Source organism: Harpia harpyja, chromosome 7 (genome assembly GCF_026419915.1).
Source record: "Harpia harpyja isolate bHarHar1 chromosome 7, bHarHar1 primary haplotype, whole genome shotgun sequence".
Classification (NCBI taxonomy): Eukaryota; Metazoa; Chordata; class Aves; order Accipitriformes; family Accipitridae; genus Harpia; species Harpia harpyja.
Genome location: NC_068946.1, coordinates 46,090,258 through 46,110,377, shown reverse-complemented (window position 1 = coordinate 46,110,377; position 20,120 = coordinate 46,090,258). Strand labels below are relative to the sequence as shown.

The following is a 20,120-nucleotide window of genomic DNA, read 5'->3' as shown; positions in this document are numbered from 1 at the left end:
TACTCTTTGTGCCAGTCATAGATCTGGTGAATATTGCCAAATACTATCTTGTCTTTCCCTTTCATATCTTCAGAAACTCCTTTTTCTTCTATCCTCTTCATGAAGCCCTTTAGGATTAATGATCAGCAATTAGCAAAGGGTTCATTTGAAAGGGGAGAATAATTACACTCTTTTTTTTTCAAAGCAGCAAAAGTTTAATGTCAGGATTTTTAAATTGAAAACACTTAAAATACCTTTTGTACAATTTAAAACCAGAAACCCACCTAGATACTTACAATTACATAGTTTGCTTAAAAGAAAACTTTAAAGGATTTATTCTGAATATCTACAATACTTACAGAAACCGTTATTAGATGTCATTGAAGTGACAAGTGCAATTAGAAGATAAAAGTTAAACAAAAGCAGTTTATCAAGTTCTTGGCTTCTCTGGTAAAAGGAAGAAGCCAGACTCTGTACAGAGTTCTTCCATTCATCACCATAAGTATTTTGTGGGAGCACAAAGCCAAGCAGTAAGTTTGAAGAGTCACATGAATACGATTTCTCACACCTCCTGAGAGTTTCTTTATAAGCCTTTGGAACGCTGCAGCCCTGTCAGGTTTGCCAGTGGTGCATGATGTAAACAGAAGATAACACAAAGGTCTTCAAGTTTGGAAGCTGTTGAAAATCACTGTTAGATGGGCTGATAATTCTCCTTGGACTAGTGAATGCCAAAAGCATTGCTGAAAGCCCATTTCAATCACGTGCCTCCAGTTCTGAGTCCTTGCTGTGAAAAAAACTGGACCCTGCATGTGAGTTGGCTCTGACAGGTGATCCCTAGGGATCAGCCAGGTCTTTACAAGTTGAAGCTTAAAAAACTGTGACTGGTTTTTAACAGAAAAAATGCCAAACTCTACTTTTGCTCAAGGTTTTTTTGCAAAACAATAATACATGGGCCACACACGCACCTCAGCACAGATCCAAACCCAGCTTCTGGAAAGGTACTCAGACACAGGACTTTAGTCCAGGTGCAAACTCAAGTAAAGTACATGTTACCATTACTCAATATGACAGCAAGAAAAGCAAGAAATAAGTGGTAGGAGCGTAAGTTATTCTCCACCACTGCCGTCAAGGCTGCATTATAGCAGAAAGAGTTTGTCACAAGCCGGGTAGCCAAGAAAAACCTTTGCACGCTAGAGTTGAAACCTAAAATACAACATTTGTTAGATGGAAAGAAAAATAGTTTCCAAAGGCACTTCTTCTTGTTTCTGTCAACATGAGAAGGGGACCATGGAAGCAGAGTGCAAAATAAAGCAGTTTGTTTCTCATGCTGTATTTTTTGTTGTTGTCACTTGTCAGCATGGTGCTTTTTAGTGAGAAAACATTTTGCATAGCAGCGTTTGCTTCAGCTCACCTCCACAACAGTTCCCAAGTCTTTGACGTAGTCTTTTTCAGTCTGTACCAGCTCATTTAAGACAAACCTAAATTAAAACAGAACACACACATATTTGACCATATTCCTTGATGTTACTGTTTGCTCCTCTTACCACATATTACCTCTCCATAAAACCCCACCACCATCCAGGTCACGTAACACAACTCACTCTTCGCTCACTTATAGCTCAGTGGAATGTCAATGACAAAACCCTCACATTTCAGGTCAGGGTAGTTTCAATTCTCTTAACCACTCTTTCCCCCTATCCCTCTTCCCCCCCATATTCCAGGACAGTGTAAGAGCAGCAGCACAACCAGCTGCCTGTACTTTGAACTACCCTTCCTCACTTTTCTCCATCCCCCATGCAGCCCCCCAATAGCAATGGAGATGTGTCCTCACCCATTTTGCAGCAAGCAGGAGAGGATTTCTTGCCCCAGTCCCTCTGGCTCTGCCCAAGATTCAGCTATTAAGTCTTAATCTGGAAGTTTCAAACACTTGGAAAACAAATCCCCTCTCCTGTCATAACCAAGAGCTTAATCTTTCAGACTAGGTAATCTATGTGTGGGTGCCACATGCTTTACACTGATTTCAGAGCTAATAATCTTGGGTAGGAGAGTCACCTAATGAAGGCCTGATGCATGCAAACAACAGCAAGCTAAAAAAAGCCCCTCCTTTGTAAGTCAAACTGACTAATCACGTACTGTTCTTTGGAGGATAATTTCAAAAAGTTACAGCTTGCTGCAGACAGTCTGCCTCTCAATTATGCCAATACATAGATTTGGCACATGACAAATAAACTCCATCTGTGCTCAAGTTCGCTATGGCAGTAACAAGGCTAACAAGATAGAGGAGTGCTTTCATGTCTAATATCGCTCCATTCACATCAATCTGCAGACTGACCCACTTGAAATGATAGGGCTAAGGGCAAACACTCCTAAGATAAAAGTCTGGTTGAAAATATCTAGAGGGAAAAAAAAAAATAGACTGGCGTTGCAAGGAGAGACTCAGTTATGAGAGGTTCCTGAGAAAACAAATCCTGCTCCCGCTCCACTCCCAACACGTCCCTTGCTCAGACAGAGCGGAGGAGATACTTAAGACACGTGGCAGGAAGAGGTCAAACAGCTTCTTGTTCATTTGAGAGTGAAATCCAGCCCCCTTGGCAGAAGACAGAGCTGGCAGCGGCGATGCCAGATGCTTGTGCTCCCCGAAGTGCCCTGCCAAGTTGCGTGCCTGGGTAGTAAACATGCACAGGGCAAAAGGCTGCTCTTTTACAAAGCAGCAGCGTGTGGCCTGAACAAGTGTATGCTGTACAGTCCCCTCTTGCTGGCTGACCTACTGTGCTCTTGCAAAAGGCTTGCCATGTCTCCTCCACCCGAGGAGGCATGCTGGGAGGTTACTTTTCAGCTCGCACCACCTCTGTCTGCATTGCTCCCCATGAACACAGAGAGCTGCTGAGGGAAGCGGGAGAACCTCTCCCACCTGCCCACTGCCCCTCCTTTGGTTTGAGTTACTGCAAGGATCCATCTGGCCAAATCATCCTCTAAAAATGAAACAGTGGGTACTTGTAGCATGTAATGCTGCAGGACATGCAGGCAGGTGGGTGTGAATTAAAAAACAGTGCAGCGACCAGGTGTCTCTCAGGTGAACAGACTAAACCTGCAAATTTACACCTCTATTAGGAACCAGGGTCTGCACCTCCACTGCTTACCTTAAACTCAGCACCAGTGTTCCCCCAGCTCCCCTCTTTCTAGCAAGCAGAAAAATCAACCTTGACCATCTCTATTAGTTCTCTGAAGCCTACCTGACACAGGACCTCAGAAGTACTCCCAAATTTAAGGTTTCTAAGATGCATGCTGCCAAAAATTCAAGTTCACTCCTCTCCTCATCTGATAACATGGAGCAAGGGCAGGCAGTTGCTTGGAAAGTGCCTGCCCTGGTCACCAGCAGGTATTGACTACACAGCTGTATTTAAAATGGCATGAACTGGAACAAGGATAGAGCCTCCTTACTTCTGAGTAAGTCTGAATAACTGGATATCTTGGTAACTGTATTAAATCTATACTGAACAAACCTGCTACTCGGTGAGACTATTGCCTTATTGCTCACAGAAATGCAGCAATCAAGCATGATGGAATAGGAGTTTCCTAAGACTAAGGCTAACTGCTGGCATGCACGTGCTGCCAGAGACACAGGAAATTACTGACCATGCCTGTGCAAGGATTCAGCTGCTGTTTTCTGGGGAATGGGGGGGTCACAGCTCAAGTTGGGAGCTCAGCTGCCTCATATGGCTATGGAATTAAACCCAGCGAGCTGCAGAGATACAGAACACAGACACAAAGGAGCTGGAGAGGAGACAGATGTCTTGTGCTGAAAGCCACTAGCAGGTGCTCCTAAACATCCTGGCGTTTAGGAAATCTGGACAGAGGCAGCCACTAATTACACGTAACATGCTGCCAGTCCCCCTGCCAGAAGCGTCGCACATGAGAAAGCGTTACTGTATTTATGCTTACAGTGGCAGAGGTCTCTGCACTAAAACTGCAACCTGCAGTTAGTTGCCAGTTATCTAATTAATGAATTGCTACCAGAGAAACCCAAGAACTTGCAATATTGAGGAGCTTTTAGGAGACAGATGTGGGCAGAGATGTTCCCTGAGGGAAGGCCGACGGCTGCCTAGTAGAAAACTCCCATTCAGAAACACATCCAGGAGTGTCATGTCCCTGCCTGCTGCTGGGAGTTGATCCAGTCCCTCACTGTATCGCTTCTCTGGCTTTCTACAACAAACAGCAGGAGCAAATGATGGCTTTCACAGACCTGTGACACTTTGCTCCTACTTCCTCTTCTACTCTTAACTACCTCCTTGTTCTCCCGACTTGGTTTCCTTCCCTGCTTGGCATCTTTCCCAAATGGGCTGCTCTTCTTCCACCTCTCACCTTACCACACTCCAATGAGACCTGTACAGACCGTTACTTTTCCCCTCCATCTACCATTTGATTAGATCATTGCAGTTACTCTTGTTAGCGTAAGAAGCAGTATAAAGAAAACAGCTACCTCAGCTCTCTTTCATATAATTCTTGATTCTGTTTCTCCAGTTCTCTGTGTCCTTCAGCTGAACTATGCATTTAAGAAATGCTTTAATCATTATAAGCTTTGAAGGCACAAGTGTTATTTTCGTTACATTTAAGGGAGCGTACAGATAGTTTTAAAAAACAACTTTCATGAGCTGTCACCATTTCTTTCCTCTCCCATTACCATGAACATGAGGGCTTCCCAAATGAAACTTTCTCTTCAGTGGCATGTTCCCACCACAAATGCATCTGAATTCTGCCCCTTCCTTTGCTAATAACTAAGGCAAAAAAAATTCTCTCATTCAAAAAATCCTAGGGGGATTCTCTGTTCTTTTCCTTGAAGGTAGCTAACAAGGTCTCCCTCTGAGAGCTGATTTCACCTCTGGCAATGCAGTAATTACCAAGGCAAACATCTCAGTAATAATTGTCTAGCTGTTCAGAGGCTTTTACAGCAACAGATATTTGCTATCTGGGGTAAAAGCTGTACATTTTAAAGAGTGATGATGAACTTCCTGGGTATGCAAGTGCTTTTATAAAGTATTTTTACAGGTTAAGAAAAAACAGAAGCAAGCAGAACACAGTTTTACTCCCAGTTCCGTGCTCATTCACTGACTACAAAGTATTCTTTCAGTGCGGCTAAGTGTCCTCCTTGGGTGCATATTTCAGAAAGAAGAACCATCAAGACAACTTACATCCTGCCTCTCATTGCTTTGGCTTTTTGCTCCTCTTCAAGGTTTCGTGGGGGAGTTGAAGGTGTCATTCCTTCATTTAAGCAGCCAGTGGCATCTTTTAAGCTTCCTCGGTAAGATCCTCCTTCAAGGGTCTAAAAAAACCCCAAAGAACAATAAACATTATCCTTGAACTCCACATCAGTGTTATCTTCTGTTTCAAGTCAGTTCTGCAATCAACACTGCAGTCTAAAACCAAGCAGAGTATTCAGCAACGTTTTCCTGCAGGACTTAGTGAAACACAACCAAACCAGTTTTGAGTTTATATAAGACCCCTGCCCAAAAAGCATTAAAACAGAGAAGAAGTCCTTTTGCTAGAAGGTGGAAAAAGATGTTCCAGTAGCCCCAGGATGAGAAAACTCTTCCAAATTATTTCAAAACAACCTGAAAATATCCTGGTGTCTCAATCAGAACCAGTGTTAGGCTACACCTCCTCAGTGTTTCTCTGCAAGGGGATTCTTTGCAGTGAAGTAAAACACAAAATGAAACAGAAATAGATAGATACAGAGTAACATTCCACAATAATTAAAGTTTCCCCCAAATCCCTGGAAAGTAATTGCAATTGACCTAACAGCCTGCATGAAGGGAAGGGAAAATAAAATATCCTCCGAAAATACATCTAACTGGATTAATGAAATACTTTTCGATTTGTTAGTCCCTTGATGGAATAAAACTATTTTGAGTAAACTTTCTGGGAATGTCCTTCTCAGTTTCCCATGTCACGAAGAGCTCTTTCACCACTTACTCCTTATCAAGCACCCTATGAACGCTGACTATCTTCATGTACCAACATCTCAAACCAAGAAAATACCAAACCCCTCTGATATGATTCACTAGATAAAGCTGCTTGCACAGAGTTACAGTAATTTAATGATCACTGCGGGTTTTTTTGTTTTGCTTTTACTCTCCTCATCCTTCCAGTATACGTAAGGTAATGAATCTTTGCAGGCTCATCATAACCCTGCTTTAATCCTGACTTGTTAATTTAGTTAAACTTGCTCAAAGCAAGCATTTTCCTAATTTTAGAGGTCCTGGGACACATAGAAAAAGATTTAGCTTTGATACTAATATTTTGAACTGTTTCAGGGAAAACTTAAGAGAAGCCAAGGTATGAAACAGGATTTACTCCTTGTCCAACAGACATGGGACCAGATAGAAAGAGTGCACAATACTGAAATTTTTGAACAAATTAAAACCAGAACATTTTTATTGCTTATTCCACTCCCTGTCAGAAAGAGTTGACAAGGCAGATTAAAAGTGAGACATGAATCTTTGTAAAATTAAAGCACAGCTGTGATACTTCAAGCAGTTCTACTCTTTAGAGGGTCTTTTCAGGGAAGCCAGAAGACCGAAGTTGCGTGTTGGGTAGTAAAACTCCTGTGCCTCAGAGCAAGCTTTAAAACAAAACAAACAAAACATCCCACTGTGTAGAATATTTGAATACCAACAAGACCCCAGGAAGAGTACAGCACAGTAGCTCATGCTCTGCAAAGCCCGCTCCAAAAGTGCCTTTCGACTATGCAGTGCAGAGCCTACATGGCAACATGAGATGTAGGCTTCATCTCACATGAGGAGCAAAAATATTAGACACTCTACTGAGAAGTAGAGCACATAGGGTTAATAAAAGCATAGCAGATGAAGGTGGAAAGCAAGGAAACCAGAAACAAGAGGCAGACTTTAAAGCCCTTCCCTAGAGTCATATTAGGCCTGTTGTGTACACAGTTTTCACAACACTAAACTTACCAGCTTACTTTTGACCAACTTTTCTATTGCACTGACAAGATCCGCAGCAGTTGGGACATCGGAGGAGCTCTGTCGAGCAGCTAGCAAAGAAGAGGACTGCAAGACACCAGGTTGCAAAGGAAAAGCAAGTTAGCAGGATGAGAAGGGAGCAGGAAACCAGCGGTCAGTGAAGCAGCTTCTGAGACAGGAGAAAGAATGTGGAAGGGGAGCAGGAGGGTTACAGGACCACATGCATTGTCAGGTGAGTGAGTGTCACCGTATCAGACAAGCAGAGAATTGCCATCCACTTCTGGCTGCCCATCTCCCTGCAGCAGTTCCAAGGCAGGGAACCAGGGAACAGCATCAAAGAACTGAAGTTCATTTGCAACCAGCCTACAATACTCTTAATGTCTGTTGGTTCCTCCTTCAAAGGACATCTACAGTCTTATGGGCTCCAGAAAATTGATCTTCTTACTGCAGATATAAGAAGTTACTCCCTCCCCCATACATACATATTTAATAAATGCAGTTAAGTACAAGGTACACATGGAGCTACAAGCAATAGGGGACGGAGGCAGGGGGGAACAAATCATTCCCCATCCCTTCCCCACAGATCAATCGCAACTCCAAATGAACTCAGATGACACCTCCCATTCATGCAACTTCAGCCATCTAAAATGGTTATCTTTTCTCCCCCCTCTCTCCAATCAGTGGAGAGAAAACACATATCTCATCTATCCTAAGCACCTGGCACAGGAGGGCAAAAACACTCTTTGGAGATGCCCACTTTTCCCTATTGACATGAGAATATTTTCAGTCTCACTTCTCTATGCCTGTCTCTTGGTCGCAGTTACTGGATTTTAGGCGCCTGATATCATGTAATGTCTTTGGATGTCTCCCCATTACAGTAGCCACAGCTAATAAATAGCTGCTGGTTGTTACAAATCTTCAGAAACACCAATACCTCTTCAATGTGCTACCCAAGCATCCCCCACGGCGCTGCGAAGACTGGCCTCTGTGTGAAATATTCAGCTTTAGTTTAAGGTTTTTGCTCTGTACAGGCCTCTTCAGCCCTTGGTCTTTGTCCAAAGAAACCTCACTTTGAAAACCCAAACTCATGCGATAGCTATGAGAATTGGTATTTATTAGCTCACCTGTATGTACATTTCTTTTGAATGAAATACAAGCACTGACTAAAACTATAAGCCTTTTGGTAACCTGCCTTCGGCAGGCTGACACAACTAAAGCATGGCTAAATTTTTATAAATTCTGCATTAACATTATTGAAAAGCTTATTCATCTCTCAGCTGCTTAATAAAGGTCTTCAGGAGAGCGGCAAAGTCACCACGCAGGTGCCAACGAACACGCACCTGAGATTAAGTAGTGCTGGGGAGTGAGACGTGGAAATGTGATGGCAGGAATTAGGCAGCAGGCCACCTCTTTAAGCAGCCCTTTGGGGAGGTTGCTCATGTCGAGTCACACAGCCCAGGAGGAGAAAAAAAAAGGCAAAGGAGACCAATCCCAAACAGAAGCCTTGTGACAGAGAGGAAGCGTGAGTAGCCTGCCACTCGTCTCTTGTCTTTCACAAATAATACATCTAATCAACAGCTCTAATTACATCAACAAAACCTACACGTAATCAGGCTGGTAATTGAGGAATTAGGCTGGTGATGCAGGAATCTCATACAAATGTAAAAGCTCAGACAGCCTGTTTCACCTGCAACGCGGACAGACGTGTCTAGGAAAAAAAAGACTGAAAATAGGGACTTTGAAGAGATAGTGGACAAATACATAGACGACAACCGTCAAACATAACCATTCTAGCAGGAAGAGTCCAAATTTTGGAGGCACTGAACAGCTGTTGCTCTCACTTCTTTTAACTGAAATTGCTCAATATCTCTGAAAAGTAAGTAACTGCAGGATTTTGAAGGGAGCATGGAAATATTTGCTGCCTACAAGTCTTTCACGGTAAAATAAAACTCTTCTTTGATTGACAAAAGAGTCTGGTTTGTGTGGGGCAAATCCAAAAATGGTATTTCTATTTCCCAGGCAGTAAATTAGGAATTTCTAATATGAAGATAACTTGCAATTTGTCTTTATAAGAGCCTCCAGGAGCAGTGAGGCATGATTATTGCTGCCTTGGAGATGGGCTCAGGGAAATTTGTCACCTCCCGCACCGTGCGGACATCTACCACCTACCACTACTGCTTCCCCATGCTGCTGCTGGTCCAACCTAAGACCGTGCCTGTAAGCAGTAGCAGGACATGAGCAGGGAGCTGTGCCCAAATAACACCGTTGAAGAGCTTTGGCTCCAGCATGACTCAAACATTGCTAACGTGGTGCTCCTGTGCCAGGGGATTCAGGATCCATGTTTGTGAGATTAAGTTTTTTTTTTCCCCATGACAAAAAAGTGAGTTGGCAAAGAAAAAGAGAGAGAAAAAGGGTCTCAGACGCATCTTGCTCTATTTATCTTCTCCTTTAGGAGCGGGTGAAGAAACAGGATGCCAAAACGCTCTATAAAGCTTAGACATCTGGAGCGGAAAACAGTTTAGTTCCACAACATTGGTGCTGTCAGAAATGTATTTAAGAAATACTGAAATCACATGGCATGTTAAAAATAAAAAATAGTGACCCGACTAAAGCAGTTTTGATTTTCTCTAAAAAGAACCCAAACCAACCCCCCCAAAAAACCAAAAGCAAACTAACCCCAAAACATTTAGCTAAACAGCATGGGGAAAAAGCCCTGTGCAACTGCTATTGTGCTGGGCATGGATCCACTACAGCTCTGCTTCACTGACCTTTTGCCTCTGCCCCTCGCCAGCCAGCCAGCAGCACATGCAGCACTCAAAGGGCAAGAGTCCACAACTCCAGCTGCTTCCTTCTGGTCTTGCTGCCACCACAATGTCATAACATTTCCTGACAGATTAGCAGCAAGCCCCCGAATCCTTTCCTCCATCATTCTGCTCCTTGAGTCTCGGAAATATTTGCGCCCTTCTCTCTCTGTATTTCCAAACTCCTGCCTGAACCTTCCCCAAGAACATTCTGGGTTGGTTTTTTTCCAACAATTTATTAATCTCCCCTATCCTTGCCTCTTTGCATGCAGTAATTACAATCAGAGAAGAGAGATACAGAAGTGGCAGTGCTAAAAACAGATGCCAGCAGGAAAGCAGGAAACAGCTAAACAGGAGGATGGATTTCTACAAGGGAGATGACAGCGCCAGGAAAGGGTGGGGGAGGACACGTGCAGACAGGACCCACACTGACCGTGAATGCAAACCACTGTCATAGCCGTATTCACAGATTCTCACCCCAAGTCCAAGAGAGCAACTGAAGGACTCTGCAAGCCACTGCACCATCTACCACAGCAAATTCTGACTTAATATTCAAGAAGCCCTAGCTAACAGCAGAGAACTACCACCACCAGCAGGGTGCACAAAGATGGGCAGACCAAAGCCTTTCCCACCCTCCTGAGAGGGACTTCAGGTACCTTATGGGCTTCTGAACTAACTGGAGCTGATGGACTATTCAGTGATGATCGGCTACATATGCTGAAAATACCAAATAGCACTGGGTATGCTTTTCTACCTGTAAGTTTTAAAGCACTTCAGAATGGAGGGTGGATGGTGGGGCACAGACTGACAACGTTCCTGGACCCCAATCACACACAAAGCTTGCGTGGAGAGTCCAAGCTACCTAACTCTTGGTAAAGGTGGTATTTCTGGATTCAGGCAGACTCCAGCTTCTGTCCTACTCCTCGGGCCCAGGCTGCCACCAAAGACCATTTCTGCTGCTACTGCCAGACACCAACGGCACTTTTAAAACAAGACGTGGAGAACGCGCATTATCAGCCTGAGTGGAATTTCTGACCACACACAACACAAGCACACGATCGACCTGTCATGAAATGGAATGCCAGGGCTAAATTGCTTATCCAGCACTATTTGTAAATCCAGTTGGTTAAAGGTATTAGATTACAATTTGCACACAGTAGTCTCTTATAACTACAAGTCTAGGCCCTGGATACTAGAAGACCACTATGAAACCACTGTGAGATAGCTATGTGAGAAATGCACTTAAACAGCAAACTGATGTAGTCGGGGAGGTCTTACCATCTCATCTTGGGTTGGGTCATTGTCAAAAATCTTCATAGGAGGAGGAAGAGGTGTGTGAGACTCTTCATCTGGTTCGTCTTCTCCCCAACCCTTTTTGCTCTTCTGAAGAAAAGTTAAATATAATTAGAAGCAGGGATGGGTTTCTATCTTTTTAGATATCTAAGACTTACCACCAGGCTTTGAGTCTGTTAATACTAATACTGGCTCAATATTGCGTTGGGTGGAGAGAATGGCAGGTAATGCTAAGCATCATGGAAGAGAATCAATAAAGACGTAAGGTTTTGCCAGTTAATCCTGGTGCATTCTAAGAGCTAGAGAAATACAGTTTATAGGTCACCCAAGCAGCTAAGGCAGTTATGCCTGCCTGTGTGCTGATGGAAAAGTATTTTTTAATTTAAATGACAACAGCTCAATGTACAGTTTTTAAAATGTGTTCCTCTATTTGTGTTCAGTTAGTATCTTCCCCATTTTTTGCTTGCAATTCCATATTCACTTTATCAGGAAAGAGCCATTCTGGCAAAGAACATGCCTGCAGAGAAACTGCAGCTACAAATACGTAGCAGATTTAACAGAAACATGGCTATTTCTCTGAGTGTTTTCTTTCAATAAGGAATTATACTGCCATGGTAGGATAAGGGTGATATGAACCTCAGCAAAAAGTGATAACAGCTGCTCAGAAATAACTTAATTTCTATCCTTGGCAGCTTTCTAATAGGCTATTAAAAAAAAAATCTAGTCGAAGGACAATAATATATGCAGACTTTGAAATGCTGTTCCCTATATATTCCATTGCTCTTTGGATGACAATGCCGTTTGCAACACAGCTTCAATCAATGCCATTTTATATATGATTCACTGTTCCCTCTAGACCCTAAGTGAACTGAATTTACTCAAGTGTGAATCACACACCACAGAAGAGACTATCAGAGATATCGTCTTTCCTGCAACAAACACCAACACACACCTCATCTGCGCTGTCTCCTTGAGGAGTGGTTTCATCTCCGGTCTTTGGTGAGCCAAGGTCAAAGCTCTTCCTGCCATCTCGCACCTTCTTTTGTTTCTTGATGTTGCTCTCGGTCTTCCCGCTGTTCAGACGGCGCACAGGACTAGTCAACCATTTCTTCAAGGTGTTGGTTGAGCGCTTGGGGCCAGGAGAGCTCTGGATGGAGTTGAGGGATGGCTGAGGTTGTAAGTTGGCCACTGAATCAGACTTGCCCCCATTGTCATTAGAAGATACCGAATATGCGTCTGGAAGAAAACAACGCAGGTGAGAGATCATACCAGCACCTCCTCTATTTCCTAGGGCACATCAAGTGCTTGGCAGTCCTAAGTATGAAAATACAAGCTGCCTCAATGAAATGTTTTGTGTTTACACAAGGACATTGGGTAAACTTTATTGCGCACCAGAGAGGAATATGCCCTGCAACAGGCATTTTTCACAATCTTACACACTTCTCTCATTTCCTACCATACTATCTGTCCTTATGAAAGATCACAGACAGCAAAGTTATCTAGTTTTTGATGAAAGCCTGAATTTCATGCTAAGTGCTGAATTTCTCAGCTTCTTCCCACAGATTTCATTGTGAATTGCCAGGAAGAAAATAAGCAGAAAAAGCAGATTACTACAGGAGACCTGACAGCCACCAACACTTTGTCAGGTTCTGATTCCATAAATGTTTCTCAGCCATTTCCAGACCTTGATGACATTACTGTTAGTTAGACTACTTATTAACTTCTGAAGGTTATTTGAAGCACCTTAAAATTACCTCCTTTGCCCCTGAAAGCAATTTTTCAGAAGACTTCACACCTTCCCTAGAACTAAGAAACTGGAACGAACAATTACAAATGGTTCAAACCAAAGGAAATTCCCAAGAAAGAGATGTCAGGCAGGCTTAAAATTAAAAAAGATTTCCATTATACCCAAGCAGGAGATTCTGCTGAACTGTATTCAGCCACAATTATCGATATGCATGTTCAGATTAGCACCTTAGAAATGGGTGCAACCTCCCTTACTCCCCCCAAAAGCAACAGACCAAAGATGTGCCAATGTCAATAAGTCTTTGAAACCAAAGCAAACAAGTTGCTCCAAGATTTCTCAATTGCCTTTTAGGAACAAGTGCCCTGCTTTCATCTTTTTGAAACCATGGCAAGGCAACTCCCTCCCCAGGAGCAATCAGGGACCGAGATGGTTAATCCCACACAGTTTAAGATGAATTTTTTTTTTTTTTACAGAATTCAGAAATTGTCACACTCCTGTAAGATACATCTCAGACTGTAGATCAGAAAGCAGACAGCTGATGTTATTAAACATTTTTAGATGGTTATCTCTGAATCTTTTATCCACCCAGGAGAAAACAAAAACATAAGTTACAACACATGAAAATAGCCTGGTGCATCCAGATATTCTCAGTTCAGCAATAAATATCATTAGAGATACTGGGTAGTACACATGCTGAGGGAGAGCTACTCTCCCAGAGAGTCGTTACCTATATTGTTTTAGAAGCCAGTTCCTGCTACCTGCATGCAGAGCTCCTACCCTGCTGGGCAGAGCTGCTGCTCACAGCTGGCTATGCACTGAGCAGAGATTGCAGCCCGCTTTGTCTGCCAGCTTATAAAATGCAGACCGTGAGAGTTATAATATTTTAGAACCATAGACAGCCTCAGTCAGAAGTTGAACCAGTAATTTATTACATACCTGAGGTCAAAAGTTAGGTTTTTAGAACATACGGAAATAATTGTAACAAGCTAGAGGAAGTCAAAGTTCATTTCCCAGACAGGAAGAAAATCCAAATCATCTGTCTTCTGATGACAGGAGCAAGTGTGAGAGGGGCTGGGATGAGGGTGGATCCCAGGTGGAGCTGCTGGGGTTTTCCTGACATTCCTTCGTAAGGGCAAAGTAGCAGTCTTATCTCAAAAAGGCCTGGGTTTAGCCAGCTCCTGTTGATGTTATTTCATGCACACGAAGTGGTGTTAAATCAACTAGCACAAGATAATATTTGTCAGTGGCCAGCTTATCTTCCACTCAATAGGTTTCAGATAGTCTCCTCTCGCAGGCTCTGCGTGATGCTCTGGGAGTTCATCAGTGCACCTTGCATCAGCAACATTCAGGGTTTCACGAAGGAGATTCTGATTTTCCAAGCGCCCTTGCCTCTCTGCCCCCCCCAGAGCACCGAAAGCCCCGCAGGTGGTGGGGGAAGCTCAAGGGCTCCTCGTCAAGGGGCTGCGCTGAGCGGGGTGCCCTCAGGTGCCCGCACTCCCACTGCTGCTGCAGGAGGATTAACTTTGGGAATTACTGGTGCAAAGGGAGCCAAGCTGCAGTCATGGAAGGAGAAATGCTGGAAGCGATCACTCTGTGGTGGCTGTCACTGTCAGGGATGATTTGGGGCAAGAAGCCGTGTCATGGAGTCACTGCCTTTGCTGGGGACTGCGCTCGGGGGGAGGTTGAGGAGAACCGAGGACAAGCTGATCTTCCCGCATCTTGGTTGATTAACGTACAGAGAGGTTTCTACTACAGCTTGGAAGTAACACAGAACAAACTCCTACCTCCAGTCGACGGCACCTTGCCAATTTACCTTTTAGTGAGGGAGGGGAGCTGATAGGAGGCTAAATGGAGCCTGGGACAACCCTCTCCACCCCAAGGATTTGTTCCGAGATGCGCAATCCTACCTCAGCCCGGCGGGCTCAAGGCAGGGCCAAACCCAGGAACACCAAAGTCCGTGATGAAAGGGGCAGGGACCTCCCTTCCCACCAGGAGATGTCCCTGGTTTTACGAGCAGGGCCAGGCCCCAGCCTCGCTGCCTCCCTCTCCTTCCCCCAGGCAGCGCAGCCACGGCCGGGGCACGGACAGACACACAGCACCTCTCACACCGCGGCAGTCTTCTCTCAAGGCCGTCCCGGGGAAGCAACGGTCAGTCATTGTCCCCTGTCACCCTGGGGAAGGCAGCAGGTGGGCAGAAACAGCTCAAGTCCCGAGCTGGTCCACAGCCCACCCTGCCCGCTTGCAGGAATTTTGTCCAAAGTTTAACCTAGAGCCAGGAAACCTCTGCAGATCGAACATCAGGCCTCCAGAGCCGCAAGCCATGATGAAAGCCAACCCAAAGGTTTCCAGAGGGAGGTGTGTTACACCATGCAACAATCCCACTTGAACCGAGGCTCTGGATTTTCCCACTCAAGGTCACGCCTTTGGTGATGAAAAAGGCTATTTACCAAGGGGCTACTAAATCTCAGTCGTGCCATGCTGTACGCAACCCTGACAGATATGAAGTCTCCTTCTTTCTCCTTGTCCGCTGAAGTGCCCTGGCTGATCACTGTAAGGCATCTGGGACAGAGCCTGGGCTTTGCTTGGCCCATGCAGCCCAAGACTGGAAACGTGGCCTTATCTTGCCTTTACGTGGTAATGTAGTGCCCGCTGGCTGGAGGATAGGGGGGGAGGTGGAAAAGAAAGGCTGGTATAAATCTCCCTGGTACCCAGCTACCATGAGAGCCCCTTGAGGTGGGGTGAGTTTGCTCTACCCAGCGCCCTACATATGTACAAAGCACTCCCATCTCATTGTCCCACTTCCCACCATTGCCAATCATGGACTATCCAAAAACCACACCAAAGAGTCCACACGCAATACTCATACCCTTTTTTCCTTTTCTTTTTTAAAGAAACTGCAAATATGGACACATTTGTGAGCAAGTCGCACTTGCTGTTTGCCAGCCCTGCTGAGAATGATTTCCTTTGCACATAAAGCAGGTCACCTCGACGTGGTTGCAGAGGCAGGACTGGAGCTCAAGGAAGAGCAGAGCTCACGAAATGAGAGACAGAAACGTGCGACACAAAAAATCTGCCAGGAAAGACTTTGGAGACAACTCCTAAGCTGTGCTTCTGTGAGCTCTGCTGCTTCCATGGCATGTACAGCTACAAACACATTAATCATGACACTTGATACTAGCCTGAGATTCAGACACCAGGTGGATCAAGCAGAAGAGGAGGACATGTTACTGTGCTCTTCTTGCAAAGCGCTAGCACATACGTACTTTGCAAACTGTAATGGTAGAGCTGTTTGAAAACACAGCTTGCTTAAGAAAAGCCAGAGAGCACTTTGGAAAAAGATGCAGCGGCACATTGCATGGCAATTCAGGCAGCCGCCGCTGCCCGCAAGGACCAGCAAACCAGTGGCTGTCCTCGCACTGCAGCGGGTCTGCAGGAATGTCAGGGCTCAGCAGAGAGCTGCAGCGAGCGGTCTTCCTGCCACCAATGTCCCGGGACACACATGTCTAAAAAAAGGTATTTGGTGAAGCAAAATGGGTGTAGGGAGGTCAGCAGACTAGTGTGGCTAGATTGATTTCCTGGCCAAACCATTCATTCAGACAGAAGAAATGATGGTTTCCGAAACACCCCTGAGCAAACCTCCAAGAAACTTCTGGCAATAGGACTGTGACAGATACTCAGCCAGACCAAAGAGCTTTAACATTCAGAGCTTTTGCACTGCCGGAGGCATGAAGTATTTGTTGTTGTTGCTCAAATGAACAGACATCTATAAAACCACAGCTCTTTTACTTGAAAAATGGAAGGTTCCAGTTCTGTGCAACCTTGGGTGAAAGGAAAACTGAAAATCTCATAGACCCATTTCAGAGGCACAGTTGTATTCCCATTTGAGTTAGTAGGAATTACTGCTGGAACATAAATACAAGGCATTTTATTTTTACCTCCCTGATCCCCAGAGCACGCATGGGAAGGGAGGTCTGTCTGACCGGGCTCATGCAGCACCGGACTCATCTGCAGGAACTCAGATCTCTGACAGGGAAAGGGAAAGACTTCTCAGAGCAACTCATTAGAAAACATCAGGCTTCTCTTTTAGATTCATACTAACCACAGATCATATATGATAGGAAGGAAATATGTTTCCATAACCAGAAGTTAATACAGAATATACCTATGAAGACAGGTGACTATGGCAGGACACAATCTTGCTTTAGGTGAGGTGACTCTTCTTCTGATTTACGTACAGCTCCATTTCTCACCCCAGAAAAACAGCCTGAGAGAAAAGGATTTTTCCACAGAAGTCAAAGAAGATGAGCCAAAATGGGAACTCTGTAATCCTATTAGCATGTGCATTTAAATCAACAAATTTTTTGCAGAAATAATTCCACTCATGAATAAAAGCCAATAATGACAATCTGACCAATGAGCACATAAATTAGCTCTGCTGTGCTCGACAGAGCCCATTTTCCATATTTAGTGATTCCTGTAAAATAACATTTCTGACAAAGATGGAACTGAATCAGATGTGGGTGAAAGACTAACTTGGTCTTTACTAAAACTGTTATTTCCTGAAGAACGGGAATCTCTGTACCAGAAAATCTTGGAAAGCTGGAGTCATCTAGACCCATCCTATGCACAAACAAAGCCTCTATGTTAGTATTTCACACTAAACAAACAAGAATCATCTAAACCATCAAAATGCACCCTCTCCTGCCCTTTCCAAGAGTATCTCCTTCACCGTACAGGCTGTAAGCTCCAGTTCACAGCTCTCAGACCATTGAGGCTTTATACTCTCCCTCAGGAAATGCTGCTGTGAGAGCCACTGTGGATCTGCTCGAGGGCTTCAGGGCTAGAGCTCTACTTGACGGACGCAAAGATGGCAGAACAAGGTATGAAAACTGCTTCTTTAGTCTCTTCTGTGCTTTTGTATTAAATGTCCAAAACACACTCAGTGAAACATTTTTATTGGCACGAGTCAGGGTTACAAAACTCTGTGGCTTAGGCAGATGACAGTACCAATCCCAGTTTTAGTGTTAGAGCCTATTCTGCCTGTAAAACCTGGCATGGATTTGCAGAAATTTGGGAGGTAATAACATTTGGATAATACAAAGTCACTTTACAGCTATTCCTCAGCTGAAAACACTAGTTCATAACAATATAAATAATGAATCTGACAACTTTTAATGTCAACAGATAAACTGTCTCCTCAGGCACTGCCTCTGAAAAAAGCTCCAGTGAAGAATGTAAGTGAACATAAGGAAATTTTCAGTGCCCATGTCAGAAAAAGATAGAGAACAACTGGCTTGAAAAGCCCTTTAGATTAGAAGTACATCAAACTTTCGTAATGGAATTGCAAAACTCTCCCTGGAGTCCTCCATGGTTCCCCATCCACTCCCAGCTCAGCTGCTCTACACGTGTCCAACCACAGACCTGCCCTGTGCTTTGGCTCAAGAAAAAAAATGAGATGAGACCACGTCGGACCCGGTTTTACACCAGAGGGTAAAGACATGTTCAAACTACACCACTGAAATCTAAATGCAAATTTTGCTCCGAGGTTCAAATGTTCTCCCTAACTTTATAATCTCCTGGAAAGGAGCAGAATTGAGAAGGTTCAATTGAATTTTCAGTTTGTGTCTTGCAGTATCATTTGAAGCTTCAAGCTGAAAGTAACATCAAAAGGCACAAATCAATCTGGCAGGATTCTCACAATTCCATTTAGATGGATGAAATTACTTCTGTCCAAACTCAAGAAGAGTAATATGGAGTTAAATATTTTATGCAAAAGTTTCTAGTCCAATAGAGAAAGTAGCCTACACTGCTAAAAGCAGATGTACTTGACAAATTTTCCAGTCACTGTAATGTAAAAACTCAAAATTTGACTTTCTGTTTCAGTGCCAAACATGCAAACAAGACTAATTTCCAAAAAGAACAGGGCAAAAAAAGAACTGAAAACCAAATTAATCACACAACATTCTGAATGCACTGTTTGTTTATTGAATAAATGATATTTCTTGGAAATGGGAAGGAAGAGCGGCTTTGAGATAGAAGATGATCTGCAGAGTTCCCTTTAGCTACACTGCAAAGCAGGGGATGCTCCTGCGGGATTTTGCATATGAGTTTTGCCTTTGGGAAATGGTCATCTATCTGTTGGTTTTAATATTCAACTTCCTGATCATTACTTCCAGGTAGAAGCCTAAGCTGAGGAAAGCAAGCACCCACCTAGCTGGGGTGGGCAAACACGGTCACTCGGAGAAGCTCATTTTTGTGGCAGGCAGCAGCTCACCTCACGCTCTCAGCAGTCAAGGAGCAGTGCACACTTCTGCCCAAGGGTGATGCAGAGTGGGAATCACACCCTGCAGGAGCCTTTCTCTTTCCATTAACTACAGAGGGAGTCCGAGGAAATTACACCCTTGGCTAAATTTAGTTATTGTGAATCCCCTTCCCACATTTGAGTATGTTTCATACCAGGCCGATCTCACAGCAGGAAATGATTAGCTGAAGTTAAGCATCTGACAATTCACTTTAATGAGCAATAACTCATGGCAACTCGCCATTAGCTTCAGTTGAATAGCTTTTATTTTTAGCTGGTGTTGCTCAGATGCAGCTTTCATCCAGCATGCGCTGGGAAAGCTGACATCCCCAAGTAGTCTCCAGGTCTTGGTTGTGCCAGTCAGAGTGTCAGGGCTCAAGAGCTCCAGTTCCTGGAGGTCAGAGAAAAGTCACTGCAGTTCTGGGAAAGTTTCAAAGAGTGAGATAAATCCAAAAGCTTGGAGAAACAGCACAGAGGCGCGCGGTCTCAAGAGACCTTGGAAGAAAAGTTACTGAAATACTGAGAGCGTGCTGAATGAGTGAGCTGGGTCTCCAGGGAGAGAGACAGCACAAGGGGAAGGCACAGAGAAAGAGCCTGCTGAAATAAAACAGGACTTTGTTACTGTCCAAGAGCGCCTAGTGAGCGGAACAGCTACAGAAACCATCTCTATTGTATCTGCTGCTTCATGTGGACCTAAAGCTATTGTCAGAGGTGACTGTAGGGAGGGCACGGGGAAAAGATGAAGTTGAGCCCTCAGATGAATACAGGGCAGGGCCTCGTTCCTATAGATGAGCATTTAACCGAGGAGCTGCTGCACATCAAGGCAGAACGTGTCCTCGTGCCTCTGAAGAGGCTCTCAGGAAAGCGTGCAACTCAACCCCATGGCACCAAGCACTTGAACAGCAGCTGAAACATCTGCAGTCCTCCTCTCTGGGTGTCCCACTCAGAAACGGGTTTCCATATAACAGCATACAACTGTGATGGGTATCTACAACTTCTCTGGTGGGAGGTTTGAGCCTTTT

General features: G+C 44.2%; 1 protein-coding gene across 12 annotated transcripts in view; it reads right to left on the bottom strand.

Moving 5' to 3' along the window:
- The window catches only part of KALRN (kalirin RhoGEF kinase), a 534,490-nt gene that overhangs the window by 49,380 nt on the left and 464,990 nt on the right, over nt 1-20,120 (bottom strand). For 9 of the 12 annotated variants that reach the window (XR_008236018.1, XR_008236019.1, XM_052792834.1 and 6 more), the window contains 5 exons: nt 12,003-12,286; nt 11,036-11,140; nt 5,169-5,299; nt 1,391-1,457; nt 4-107 (listed from right to left, as the gene is read on the bottom strand). Coding sequence is in view for 10 of the 12 variants with exons in the window: in XM_052792834.1 (XP_052648794.1) it covers nt 4-107; nt 1,391-1,457; nt 5,169-5,299; nt 11,036-11,140; nt 12,003-12,286 (691 nt within the window). In the remaining 2 variants the exon portion in view is untranslated. Of the gene's footprint in view, nt 1-3; nt 108-1,390; nt 1,458-5,168; nt 5,300-6,833; nt 7,044-11,035; nt 11,141-12,002; nt 12,287-20,120 lie in introns of those variants that run through there. The other 3 variants (XM_052792839.1, XM_052792829.1, XM_052792837.1) reach the window with 3 other exon arrangements.